The following is a 15,266-nucleotide window of genomic DNA, read 5'->3' as shown; positions in this document are numbered from 1 at the left end:
CAGCAAACGAACCAGGTTTACGACTATCTTTTTGATAAGTCGTTATAAAAATTTGGTGCCGAAACCCGGGACTTTGTAAATTCAGTTCCCGAAGAAGAAGAGTAAGGTTGAATTTACTTTTACTACAGTTAATGAATACGAACTTAACCATATTGCGAAGTGGTAAGGTAATCATAAGAAAAATGGACAACGAAGCAATGCAGCAGGAATCAAATACTAGTGACCAAGGTGAAACTAGTGTAACACCAGGTTTGTCATCAGAGGATCGACTCTTGTTAGCTTTACAGCGACAATTCAGGCAGATGTCTACCGAGATAAACAAGCAAAATGAAGAATTAAGTAGACGAATGGAACAGAAGTTTGACGAAGCTAACAAGACCATGGAACAGAAGATAGAACTGAAGTTTGACGAAGCTAACAAGCAAAATGAAGAATTAAGCAGACGAATGGAACAGAAGTTTGACGAAATGGAACAGAAGTTTGACCAAGCTAACAAGCAAAATGAAGAATTAAGTAGACGAATGGACCAAAAGTTCGACGAATCTAATAAGCAATATGAAGAATTAAGTAGACGGATAGAACAGAAATCAGATGAAACGAAACAGACAATTGTCCAGGTGGTGAACGACATATCCTCACAGTTCGAGGAAAAGTTAAAAAGGATATCCGACGATTGTCAAGAAAAGCACAATCACCAAAATCAAGAAATCTGTGCTGTAAAAAAAGATTTAGAAGTAATAGAATCTTCCATTAAACAGCAAAAGATCCAGGTCAGCAACAACTCTAATAACATACGTGTAAATACACAGTTGTTAGCTACTATTCAGGAAGAGATTAGAACGTTACAAGCTAAAGACAACATTTACCGTAATAACTTGGGTAGTGATCGCTTTGAGTTGCCCCACTCACCAGAGATGAACTCGCCTTCGCCGGGGTCTGATGAAGATATTATACTAGAAGAAAGTTGTCCGAAAAGCACTGATGAGCGAAACATAGATGGTGTCACGACACAGCACGTCACGGATAGGAACTATCACTCAACAAGAACAAGGAATGAGAAAAAGAAGGTAAAATTAAGTGTTAAGATGAGTGAAATTCGAGCTATGAGCAAATTCAGTGGTAAGTGTAATGAGAATGCTACTTCTTTCTTAGAGAAATTCCAAGACGAATGCAATATAATGTGTATCGATCGAGCACAATATATGAAATTAATACCCCATGTATTACTCCCACCTTGTTCCTTATGGTTTAAAGCAATACGTGATCACATTAGTTCATATGAGGAATTCAAAGCGGCATTGATCGCAAATTATGAAAATGACTTTTTGCTGGCAAATAGAGATGCCACCCTTAGAAATCAACACTTCAATCCTCGATTGCACAAATCTGTTGTAGAATTTGTTGTAAATGTCTACAACGAATTAAAGGTCGTTAATCCTTTGCAATCGGAATCGAGAATAATAGCATCGATTCGAAATTTGCTTCCATTTAAATTGCAACAGATCTTATTTTCCACACAGTGTATGAGTTTCAGCCATTTATTGATGCTTGTCCAATGCTACGAAACTCAATACCATGCCATGAATCCACAATCAGGAATAGGTAAAAATAAGAATAATTCAGATCATTTGGTGCCTGTTCGGAATTTAAATAGTCGGAGTGTGAATAATACAGAACCTAACCTAAGCCGAGTATACTCTAGCAATCCAAATGAACAAAATAAGCAATGTTATGTAGGGAATCCGCCTAACCTAACTAATCATGGTAATTATGATGTCAGATCACTCAACAGCAGTAGATATAAAAATAATCGAAGTACTGAGCGAAATTCCAGAAATACAGCGAACTACGTGGATAGACGTAATTGGAGATCAAGAGAGGGCACTTCATATCAACATCAAAATCACGATGAAAGATATGTACAACACAATGTAGAACCTAATCATGATAGCGCAATACAGTGTACTTTATTAGAACCGTATGCAAGTTCGAATGTAACCTGATTACCGTTATTGAAATTAGGTTAAATTCATGTTAGTTGTAGATTCTTGTAAATTTTCATTTTAAAGTTTATGTGTTAATATCAATAATGAAAACGATTCTTAAAAATACTTGAAATGCTTAAATAGAGTTTTAGGTAGACTGGAAAATTAATTTTCAAATGATTTTTATTCTTTCTTGTTAATATGAGGAATTATAATTCGATTTATAATTAATTAAAAGCAAAGATTATTTATATTAGATTGATTTGTGTTGAAAACTTAATTGTCAAAGATTACGTTAAAAAGAAGCTCTATTCTATAAAACTAATTATTCAACGACTAACTTGAACGAGATTCTTCTTTATTATAACATCTTAGTGCTACTATGTATATCTTTAAATGCAACATCTAACTTGTTTGTTATTTAATACGCCCGAAAAGATTAATCTTATTTGTAACCCACGTTTGTCCTTTACATTTTTTGAAATCGCACTCTCCGACGATTAATTAAATAAGCGACGATATTTTAATAAGAAGATATATTAATAATATAATGGATAATAATGGAATAAATATAATTAATGTAATTAAAGATAAATAATGATGAAATGAAAGAATTGTTATGAATGTATTTATATATATATGTATATGTGAAATATAATGAATAGATATACAAGGTGCGATCAAAATATGATGGACATATGTGATGTAAAAACACTAATGTTAACGGACCAGTGGTTCTTGAAGATAAAAGCCAAGCCTACTCATGACTTTTATATTCAGTCCCTTTGTCGAGCGACATTTTTATATAACAAAATACTTTGGTTTGTGTAATATTTACCTGTACCTTGGGCAGAAAGTACTCATACATATGCACTATACTTAGTAGAATGTTCATTTCTTATTAACAAAAGAAGAATGTTTTTAATATATGTAAGTGATTATTATGGGATAGTTGTTGATATGGACATGTTTTATGGTTACCTAGTCAGTGAATTTGTGTACTTAACAGTTTTAAGAAAAGGATAGTATAAATTATATCAAATAATAAACCAGTTTAACATCGTTTATAGACGTTGTCAGTTTTATTAAAAAGGTGAGATTAATGGTATTTAAAGATCGAAGTTAATATTTTTAATGTCAAAGAATTACTACCACTTCGGATTTTTATCTCAGCAAACGAACCAGGTTTACGACTATCTTTTTGATAAGTCGTTATAACCCTAACCACCACAATGCTTTCAAATTTTAAGGCTTTCCCATCGAAACCTTACGTATCTAAAATGTGTACATTAGCAACTTTTTTAGTGTGTTTTTTTTTTTTACTTTTTTTTTAAAGTTGACTCATAAACCGGACGTTTCCACGTAACTGTATATACACCTAGTTTCCACACATTTACTGATTTTAATTTTTACCATTAACCACAATTACACGAATAGTGCTCTCAACGGGTCGGATCGGGTCGGGTTGAAGACCGACCCGACCCGACCCGTGACCCGAATTGACTGACCCGAACCGTGATCCGATCTGATTGACCTGACCCGACAACCCGACCCGAGCTGACCCGACAACCCGACCGGAGTTGACCTGACCCGACCCGTTTGAGAGCACTAGACTCGAACAGAGAAATACTAAAGATGGGTAAAATTTCGACTATGTTTTCTTTTTGGGTCTCGAACGCCAATGGACTGCTCTTAATCTTAAGTCTAACGACCGACACAACTCTTCTATTATCTCCAGCTTCATTAGACGCTGCAAGGGCTTTAAAAACTACGAATTTAGCCCTTAAAATAATGGGTAATCTTCAGAAGATTACATTTTGTTTTTACCTATGTGTAAGTATTTCGACATTTCGTAGGACCATTGCAAAAGCTGGATGAATCATTCTTCCAAGACTGCACAACGATGTAAGTATGTAAGTCTTTCACGTATGAAACCATTCCTACTCTGCAGTGGAGCGGGGTTATCTAACATACAGGGGATCATTTAAAGAATTTCAATCACCTGTCGAATTCTGTTAACGTAGATCTTACAAGTTATTTACAGGGATTCTGTAGACTTGGTTCTTGATAAATACCCAGAAAGATAAGTCTAGGGGGTAAGCATCTGGTGTGCGAGAAGGGCCAACAATTGGTTCAGATTCTCTTCCTATCCATTTTCTAGGAAAATGCTCATGGAAAAATTCAAGTACATCAAAATGTGCTATATACGATCTTGATGGAAAAAAGTTTTCTGGAGGCAATTGAGGCAAAGCGTAATACTGAAGCATGTCTAAATAATTCGTTCTTTCACTGTTTTTTTTTTAGCAAGAAAGAACGGCCTATTACCTCATGTTTCATTAATTCACATCACATACTATCTTTCGACGATTCTCACAATTTCACAAAATTCATGAGGATTTTAACTCCCCAAATACGGCAAATATGTTAACTTTCCCACATGTGTAAAATGTAGATTCATCAGAAAAGCATACCTTGTCCAGAAAAGCATTAACGTTGTGGATTTTGGTTAAGATTTTGCCTGGAAAAGTATGTCTTTTACATTTTTCATCAGGATAAATTCGTTGATGTACTTGGACTTTGTAGCCTCAGCCGTAGACTCAACCTTTTGTAAACAACGCCATGGATAGTGGACCGCGCGAAATCCTGATCTCTAAACCTGCACATCTGATTGATTTTCTTGAATGGCTTGTAAAGATAGTGGGAATCACTTAAATGTTTTCCACTGATACCTTCATTTCGTGCAACTCCCGCGCAACGAGACAAGACTTCTAGCTTCTTTCAGTTGTTTAACCTACTTAACAATATTCTCATAGAAAGGATCATTGTTCTGATGTTGAAGATTGAATTTACGTCGAATAGCACGATGACCAAGCTCGACAGATTTTTTTTTTCTGTCAGTGAATGAACGTAGTATACCTTGTGCTGAACCGTCCACATCGCCATCTTGAAATTTATTCATTACGCTTAGTACTGATGATTTTCGCGAATTACCACAGTTTTCAGTCCCAAACAAACAAAGAATTTCATTTCAAATTAAATGTGACTAAACTTATACTGTTTTGTAATGTTAAAGATCTAAGTCGGACATAATTAAAATTTCAAAGTTACACACACATATTACCATTCTACACAAAGGAAAATAATTTTTAAAAAGTTGAGTTGAGTTGATTTTGAGTTTAACGTCCCGTTCAGCAATGAGGCTATATAAGAGGTGGACCTACTGATTAACGTGGAATCCGGTGCTTATTAAAACGTTCTTTGGATTATTTCTGGAAAATATTTTGTGGAAGTTTAATGAAAACCTTGTGATAGCACATACAACTTAAGAACATTGTGACATGGAAAGTTTGTGATATGGTGCTTACCTCTGGCGAAGAGGGGTCACTGGTTCAATCCCCAGCCACGCTAGTTTGTGGTGGACAACATCGTGTTCATGAATTTTGTTATGTTTTTTTCTGTTTCCTTCCACATTCACGTTCCACCAGTTATTTCATAGTCCTTCACTTCCATTAATCATTCGTTTCCTTAGCCTAAAGGACATATCCTTAGGATATAAAACTAGAAATTACATTTATTTTTTTCCTCTTTCCAGAAGACACTTTTATGAACACACTGCATTACAAAAATTTTATTACCTGCTTTCCGGCTTGGAATTTCCATTTTAGAAAAAAAAAAACACAGGAAAAATGATGGAGGAAAAAAGTGCATATATTTATTCTAAGTACGTAGTTCTACATGTTAGGAGTGTACTAAAGGAAGTAGGTTAGCAGGATACTTCAACCAAAAACTAGGCTATACTAGACGTTGAAGTTACCACATCAATGCTCCGTTTGGTCGCAGGATGTGTGTGCTCTCTGTTGTCTAATACACGGTGAGCTCCTAATGAACCGAGAGCAAACATTACAATACGAGGTTTGCTGCATCCCTGAAGGGGATTATGGTTATGAATATATACATATAGGGTGGTGTATCCAGAGGGCTATTGCTATTAGCAAGAATTAACTAATCAGGTCGCAAACACAAGCAGCTCGAGTTCTCAGATAAACACAATGTAATTATCGGCCGTGCAGTGAGTTGAAATGTGGTATATTCAGTATCGAGTAAGGCTATCACATGCATATTCCACAAAAAGAAAGAAAAAAAAAACAAATATCTATTGCACTTTAGATTTGGTTTTAATATCGAATAAATTAGTTATCGTTTAACAAGATTTAGCAATTACGGATATAAATTACATTAAAGGACAAGACGTTCAGAGTCGGGAATGGGGTTTAGAGGCTTGCTTTATATGCATTACGTAATATACAAAATAATTCAATCTCAACAATTAATTGCTTTAACATTTTAATTGTTACTCTTCACGTAACTGGTCTTTTACATTAAGAAAGCAAGTCATCATTGCAAGTAGGTGTGTTAAATATAAAGGCTCCTGTGCATGGGGTGTCTGGTTGGAATCCACCTGTCATCAAACGGGTTTCGTAAGGTTTCTTCACAGTTATCCCGTTATCCTTCTACATTTTTATTCCACCATTTCGTTCACTATCCTTATCACCGTCCCACTTAATCTCGGAGCATAAACGTAAAACTCTAAATTTAAAATGGGGGCCGCGGTGGCTCAGCGGTAGAGCGTTCACCTCTGGTGCATGGGGTCCTGGGTTCAAACCCTGCTCCCTCCAAGTAAACCATGTGGTGACAAACACCGTGTGCGTAGGTTTCCTCGGGGTTGTCCCGTTTCCTCCCACTTTCTTCATTCCACCATTTCATTCCTTTCTCATTATCACAGTCCGTGGGACGTAAAACTCAAAAATTTCATTCATTTCATTTCTAAATTTAAAACAAAAAATTACAAAGCCACAAGAGTTTCTAAAAGAAAGTAAAATGTTCACTTCTCTTGAGAATAGTCATGGGTGCAAGACGAGACTAAGACAGAAGTTAACGATATAATTAGGATAAGTCTATCAAGTTGTTTAGTTCATATTATGTATTTGTTCATATTAAACAAATATTCTGTATATGACACTATATGGTATAATTACCAAAACCATGTATACAAACAGCCACACGGCAGTAAAATTTCAAGAAGAAAATGTTAACCCTCGCAGTACTAAGCGTCAGGACATTTTAAGATACTGTTTTTGAACTTCACAAAGCAAACAGAGAAGAAAGATTTTCTCCCCTGGAAACAAATATTTTTATAAACTTGTTAACACAAAATAAAAATATTAAGGTATCATACATATTCACGACTAAAATCCCGAATTTCAAAAGTGTGGCATTTTTTAGCCTCTCCTGCCCTTTGATCCTGCTATGGTTAAGCAATATCGTTATTTCACCATGCGAACATGAAAAAGTAGTCAAACTTAGTAATAGTGGGGGAAAGCATTTAGCAAGAAGAAAAGTATATTTTATGTGCCTTTATATAACAATTTTTGAAATAAGTACTAATACATTATTTTGTGTGGAGTATTGTAGTCTATAGGGCAGAAACATGAAAATAACGCAAAAGCTCTGAAATGTAATGGAGACTTTGAAAGAAGGTAATAATAATTAGTCTTCTCATATAGTCTCGCTGCTGAAAGGGACGTTAAACACAAAATCAACTCAATAATAAGTAGGTGTAACGGAAAACAAATGAGAAAGTGTTAGAAACAGCTGGGTAGAAAATACAATATTAGATAATTAAAAAGACGAAGAAAAAATGATTGAAACACTCGCTAAAAAAAAAAAGATTTGTATAGTGAATAGGGTTTCCATATTTCTAGACAGAAAAGAAAAAAATTACATCCTATGAAACTTTACAGTACATTGAATGTTATTTGCTTACTTCTTGGTAAATTACCTGAATTATTTTAATAGTAGGTCGATCGTTCTTATTAGTTTAGCTAATAAAAGTGGTTTATGCTTTCAATATCGCACGAGTGATATTAACTAATGCTTCGGTGCAAAATCGTGACATTTGGATTCCCGAACAAATTCCTGGAAGAGGATTATTCCAGCAAAACCAGTGTACAATATGAATGTATATATTTGTTACTTCACTAAAGTACAATAACATGCTAAAAACAATATTCATACTAGTGGACTGTAAGGCTTGATTCGTACACCACATGAATGCAACCAAATATAAATTCACTGTATTTAATGATTACACCTTCAGTTTGCACACAAAAATAATACACGAGAATAAACATATTCACAAGGTCTTTAGTTGTAAATGTTTGTAATGCGATGGCTTACTGTTTGTGCTATATTGTACGATGTTCTACCATGATATATGGTCCACCAAACTGTATGCTCTTGCTGCCTCCACATTCACACACCAAACAATAGAAAAGCGTTAAGCAACTTGAACACTGTTGCCAGCTAAAGGCACACACACACTGTTAAATACACAAATAATCCCAAACATACTCCCCCCTGTTGGTCAGCTAAGGTCTGACCAAATAAAACAAAATGATACATATAAAAAACGAAACAAACACAAAACTTGAAACAATGTTACAACTGTACTTATATTACTCAAATCTCAATTCTAATCCTTGTTATATGGTAATGCAACTAGTTTGTTGATGGAACGTTTATATGTTCCAGTTGTAGTACGAACCGTCACTACACGAACTAAGAAATCCTTTCCTGGGAACACTTTTTCAATGATGCCCAATTTCCACTGCAATGCAGGAACGTTGTCTTCAATCAGCAAAACTACACCTCCGACCTTGAGATTGTGTTGCGGTGAAGTTGTCTTAGAGCGTTGTTGAAGACCATGTAAATAATCTCGGGACCATCTCTTCCAAATGTGTTGTTTTTGTTGTTGTATCTTCTGCCAACGAGATAAGCGGTTGTGTGGTAGATCGGCGAGGTTAGGCTCTGGTAAAGCTGTAAGTGCTTCTCCAATTAAAAAATGTCCAGGGGTGAGAACACTGATGTCGTTAGGCTCACTTGATAGCACTGTAAGTGGTCGAGATTTGAGACAGGCCTCAATCTGTGTGAGTAATGTTACAAACTCTTCATATGTTAACACTGCACCTTTTGTAATACGAACTAGATGGTATTTCATTGATTTTATACCGGCTTCCCATAGTCCTCCAAAATGCGGCGAATTTGGTGGTATGAAGTGCCACTGAATTCCTTCGGTCGATGTAAAATCATGAACTTGAGAACTAAAAGGATCTGATGAAAACAGCTGATACAATTCTTTCAATTCGTTGTTGGCTCCAACGAAATTTGTGCCATTGTCGCTGTATATATTGAGACATCTTCCTCGTCTGGCTATGAATCTGCGTAAAGCTGCTATGAATGACTGCGCACTAAGATCTGTTACCAATTCCAGATGTATAGCCTTGGTGGATAAACAAACAAATAACGCAACATATGCCTTACGTACAGATCTATTTCTAACTGCTCCTGATTTTATGTAAAACGCTCCCGCGTAGTCCACGCCTACGTTTAGGAATAGTCTGGCTTGCTGCACACGAGCTGCTGGCAACTGTCCCATAAGTTGTTTTGAACCACTGGCCTTTAACTTGAAACATGTGAAGCAATGATGGATCACTTGTTTTCCTAGCTGTTTGCACCTGATGATCCAATATTTCTGGCGTAGTGATGATATTAATAATTGGGGTCCAGCATGAAGTAATCTTAAGTGTTCTGCTTCAACTATAAGTTTTGTCAAGTGTTGGTTTGAAGGCAGAACTATGTGATGTTTGGCGTCAAATGGAAGCTGACTATTCTCCAATCTTCCTCCAACTCGGATCATGCCTTCACTATCTAAAAATGGATGTAAATTGTTCAATTTACTTCTTGACGGAACAATGTTTCCATTACGAAGATGCTGCAATTCGCTGTGAAACCCAATTTCTTGTGTCCATTTGATGCAAACATGGAGCGCTGTGTGGAGTTCTTGTACTGAAAGACCTTCTGTTAGTTTGTTTTGCTTGTGTCTAATGTTATGAACAAAACGTCTACAATATGCTATTGTCCTAACTAACCTTGACAATTTTGAGAATCTTGTTATGGTTTTATTGCACCAATTGTCTAAAGTGACTGTCAATGTTATGGTTCCCTTACTCTCTGGAACTTGATCTGGTTGCAATGAATCCTTACTTGTCACTGACCTATTAGATTCTAAACTAGAAAGCCATTGTGGACCGTGCCACCATAATGAATTGTCCTTTATGGAAACTGCATCTATTCCTCTTGAAATCAAATCTCCAGGGTTGTCTGAAGAAGTTACATGTTTCCAACAGCTAACGTCAGTTAAGTCTTGAATTTGAGCTACTCTGTTGGCCACGAAAGGTTTCCATTTGTTACACGGAGAAGCTAGCCATGCCAACACGATTTGGGAGTCGGTCCATAAATGGACGCTACTTATGTTCAATTTTAAAATTGGTAAAATCTTGTGAACTAACTTTGCCAAAACAACTGCTGCACATAACTCCAGACGTGGGAGAGTGATTTTCTTGACTGGGGCCACACGTGATTTAGCACATAATAACTTAACTGATATTTTTCCTTGTTGATTGATCGATCGCATATAAATGCAAGCTCCATATGCTCTTTGAGAAGCATCTGAAAAACCATGGATCTGAATCTCCGCTATGTTTCCTCCAACGAGTACATATCTGTCGAATTTAATCTGATTGATTAATGGAAACTGCTTGTATAATTGAGTCCATTTCTTTGCTAATTCCATTGGTATACTGTCGTCCCATTGAACCTTTTGCCGCCACAATTCTTGCAAAAATATTTTGTATGAAATGACAACTGGTGAAATTACTCCTAATGGATCGAATATAGTGGCAATGATGGAAGCAATCTGGCGTTTAGTAATGCACTCTTGAACCTTCATTGGTGACGTCTTGCTTTCAATGAGAAATATATCCTTGTCTGGATGCCATGACAATCCTAATGCCTTGACGCCTTGGCCTTCGTGGAACTGGATTGGACGTTGCACTTCTCGAAGCTCTGGCGAGATGGATTCCAATAACCTTGGATCATTCGAACTCCATTTTCTAAGTGTAAAACCTCCCTTCCCCAGTAACTCTATCAATTGCTTCTGGACCTCTAGAGCTTGCTGTATGTTGCTCATGCCACTACAAACATCATCAATATAGAAATCTCGACGTAATATTTCTGCTGCTACAGGGTAACTGTGTTCTTCTTCGTCTGCTAATTGCTGTAGACATCTTGTGGCCACAAATGAAGCACATACCGTACCATACGTTAGTGTTTTCAACTCAAAAACTTGAATCGGTTCATTTCTAGATCTTCTCCACAATATACGTTGTAATGGCGTGTCTTCTGGATGAACATTGACCATGCGATACATCCTAGCGATATCTGCAGTGAATACTACCGAATGAGTTCTGAAGCGCAAAATGATAGAAAATAAATCTTGCTGTATTGTAGGACCAACTAAGAGAATGTCATTGAGGCTTTTTCCGCTGTCAGATTTTGCTGAAGCATCAAACACTACACGGAGCTTTGTTGTAGAGCTTGTGGGCTTAAAAACTGCATGATGTGGCAAATAGTATGCAACGCTGACGTCTTCCTTTTTACTCTCATCTATCCTTACCATGTGACCAAGATCTTCATATTCTTGCATGAATTCCGTATATTTAGCTTCAAAATCCGGGTGTTGATCGAATCTTCTTTCCAATTGCTTTAATCTAATCAATGCCTGCTGATAAGAATCGCCTAAAACTGTACGGTCTTCAAGCAAAGGCAATTGTACAATGAAACGCCCTGTATGATCTCTTGTTGTATTCTGAACGAAATGTCGCTCACATGCAAGCTCTTCGCTTGATCTAGGTGTAACAGTAATTTCTTCTAGTTCCCAGAATTTTTGAAGTTGTTGCTGTAGATCTATGTTTGTCTTCACAAAACATGTTGTTAATGGAATATAGGGGTCACGTTCTTGAGGAATGCGTCCTGCCACGATCCATCCCAATTCTGTCTCCTGAAGCACTGGAAAATCACCTGGCCGTGTTTTGTGTCCTGACTTCATAATTATGTAGAATACTTCCGCACCTAACAGAATATCTATGTCTCCAGGTGTATTAAAAGTAGGATCTGCTAGAACAGTGTCCTTGGGAATGTTCCAATCGTCATAATTAATTCTTTCTTCCGGTAGTTTACTTGTAATGTGAGTGAGAACTGAACAACTTATATTCAATGAAAATGTGTTAACACATGAATGGACACTAATATCTACAGAGTACTTTGTATTAGATATCGCTTGATTTATACCTTGAATTGGAGTATACTGTCTATACCGTTTGATGTTCAATTGTTGCACCAAATTCTCTGTTACGAAATTGGTCTGACTAGCACTGTCTAGAAGCGCGCGACAAGGAACCAAATTTCCCTTGTTATCCCTTACTTTTACTATTGCAGTAGATAACAACACTCTTGCGTTAGGCCTAGCCTTTAATGCACAATATGACACTTGCCCTAAATTTTCATTGGAATCTGAGTTGTTACTACGCTCTTGCACCGCAGCACTGCTTACACTTGGAAACCGCACTGATTTGTCCTTTGTTACGTCTACATGCAATAATGTATTGTGCTTTTTGGAACACTTTTTACAACCTCTCGATTTACAATTCTTCAAAAAATGATTACTTTTCAGACAATTCATGCATAATTTATTTTTACGAATGCACTCTAATTTTTGGCTGTGTCCCGCATTCACAAAAGACGAACAAGAATATAAGGGATGCTGGCTATTACAAAATTCGCATGCATTTGAAAATGTTGATAAATAAGTATTTGATGACTGAATACCTTTTGCTTGCTTGTTTTGTACGCTACTACCCTGCTTCACGCCATCAATACTAGTTCTCATGTTCTCAAGCACCTGACAACGTTTCTCGAGAAACGAAAAGAATTCTGATAAAGCAGGAAAAATAGAATTCGTATTTTGAAGCTCCCATGACTTTCTAGTAGTTGCGTCTAATTTTGATACAAAGTGTTGGGTCAAAATTACGTCTGTGAGGTTTACGTTTGGCTCAAGTGCTTGCAGCGCATTTATATTACTATTAGCTGTATTTATAAAAGCGCGAAGTTCACTTACATTTTCTTTATACACTGGCTTGATTTGTAGTATTTCGTGAATGTAAGAAGAAGCAATTAGCTTTTTATTTGAATACCTGTCAACGAGTAATTGCCATGCTACTGAATAATTTGTTTCGGTAATTGGTAAATTTTCAATTAGGTTTAACGCTTCGCCCTTAAGAGAAGTTCGGAGGTACTGCAATTTCTGTACTGTGGAAATGTCTTTATTTTCGTGAATAAGAGATATAAAAGTGTCCTTATATGATAACCAATGTTTACAGTTCCCGTCAAATGCAGGCAACTGTATGACCGGTAATTTAACTTGTGCGCTACTGCCAGTGCTATTATTAACAGCTGATTCTTTATTTCCATGCTTTAAAACAAGTGCTTGCATTTGAGCCTCTAAAGAAAAATACACATTTTCAATTTCTGCACGAACGTTTAATGCTTCCGCTTCGGGTTCGATTTGATCAATTTCAATAGTATCTTGCACCTCCTGCAACTTTGACCAGACGTTATTTAGATGTTTTAAGCGTGCACGTATTTCTTCTATATTGCCTTCATTTGGATCAAAGGCCTGAACAAAAGTGTTTATTCTTGTTAACTGGCCTCTGTATGCAGATCTTTGCCTTAAAAGACGCTGGTGTGATTCACTCATGATTAAATGCTACGCAGAAATATGAAGAATAAAAAACTACTGACCTGATGATGATGTTTCTCTTTTTGTTTTCTTTTTTTTACCTATGAAATATACTCCAGAAGCCTGGTCCTGGTACAACAGCTGTCCGCCTACACAAAACGTGATTATTGTCCAACGTACGTGATAAACACCACATATAGGTCGACACAAACACATTTCTCTTCACAACAGCACAGAACAATTCTCAGAAATCTTTGCACTCATCCGGCCCGGAGGACCAATGTACAATATGAATGTATATATTTGTTACTTCACTAAAGTACAATAACATGCTAAAAACAATATTCATACTAGTGGACTGTAAGGCTTGATTCGTACACCACATGAATGCAACCAAATATAAATTCACTGTATTTAATGATTACACCTTCAGTTTGCACACAAAAATAATACACGAGAATAAACATATTCACAAGGTCTTTAGTTGTAAATGTTTGTAATGCGATGGCTTACTGTTTGTGCTATATTGTACGATGTTCTACCATGATATATGGTCCACCAAACTGTATGCTCTTGCTGCCTCCACATTCACACACCAAACAATAGAAAAGCGTTAAGCAACTTGAACACTGTTGCCAGCTAAAGGCACACACACACTGTTAAATACACAAATAATCCCAAACAACCAGGATGATTGGAAGTCCTAATGATGAAAGGTGATAGCTAGAAGATGTGATAACAGGGAAAAGAGAGCGGGAGAGACTAACTGATAGACGGTATAAAGAGTAAAATATTTTTCCTAAATATTGTTAAGTTCTGCCTAATGCAGATGGTAGGTAAAGCAAATTGTTGTTTTTCACTACCAATTTCACTACCAAAATGTCCTATTATAAATAATATGATACAATAGTACTACAAAAAGTATAAAATATTCTAATAACTAGGGTAAATAGGTGTTCCAAGACCCAGACAACCTAGGGAAGGATTCCCACACAGTTCCACGCAAACTAAGTGGATTTAGGATTTCTAATGCTCCACGCAAGCAAAGACAAGTTAGAAAGATACAAACAGAGCAAGCTGGGTGGCTGAGATTAGAAATTGCACAATGTCCCAATCCCAAGCAAGTAGAGTGAGGTGGATAGGGGCCTTAGAGCTCCAGGTAAAGCTAAACGGCTTTGGTCAAGTAACTCTCAAAATTCCAGACAAGCTGAAAGAGTGGAGTCAAGCAGCCGTAAAGTAATGGCAAATGTAGAGGTTCTCCTGGTTTTAGAATTTAGAATTTTAGAATTTATTAAGCAGTTACTTAACAATCTTTATAGCGATTCAGGGAGAGGCCGAGCTTCTGCTGTTTGTGGTTCTCCCTTTCAGAATTTATTTACATATTATAGGATGGCGGGTAGATATAGAGATAGATAACACAAAGTTACATAAGGTTATAAATACTTAATTAGTTCATAGTAAAAATAATAACAATAATAATGACACATTAACATAGTATTGTCTCAATTTTTTAAATACTCGTTCAGCTGTTTTTTAAATTTGCTAAAAGTTTGTAGTTCTCTGATACCTAGGGGAAGGGCATTCCA

General features: G+C 36.4%; 1 protein-coding gene across 1 annotated transcript; it reads right to left on the bottom strand.

The window, feature by feature from the left end:
- Positions 1–8,517: 8,517 nt before the first annotated feature.
- On the bottom strand, positions 8,518–13,434 carry LOC145661456 (uncharacterized). Its single transcript, XM_081726768.1, has 2 exons — positions 12,771–13,434; positions 8,518–12,530 (listed from the first exon to the last, which is right to left on the bottom strand). The coding sequence occupies exons 1-2, from the start codon at positions 13,432–13,434 to the stop codon at positions 8,518–8,520; spliced, it is 4,677 nt and encodes a 1,558-aa protein (XP_081582894.1).
- Positions 13,435–15,266: the final 1,832 nt, after the last annotated feature.

This window comes from Thermobia domestica, chromosome 10 (genome assembly GCF_964235325.1).
Source record: "Thermobia domestica chromosome 10, izTheDome1.hap1.1, whole genome shotgun sequence".
NCBI classification, from domain to species: Eukaryota; Metazoa; Arthropoda; class Insecta; order Zygentoma; family Lepismatidae; genus Thermobia; species Thermobia domestica.
The sequence above is the reverse complement of the archived record's forward strand: the minus strand, read 5'-3'. Positions and strand labels throughout refer to the sequence as shown.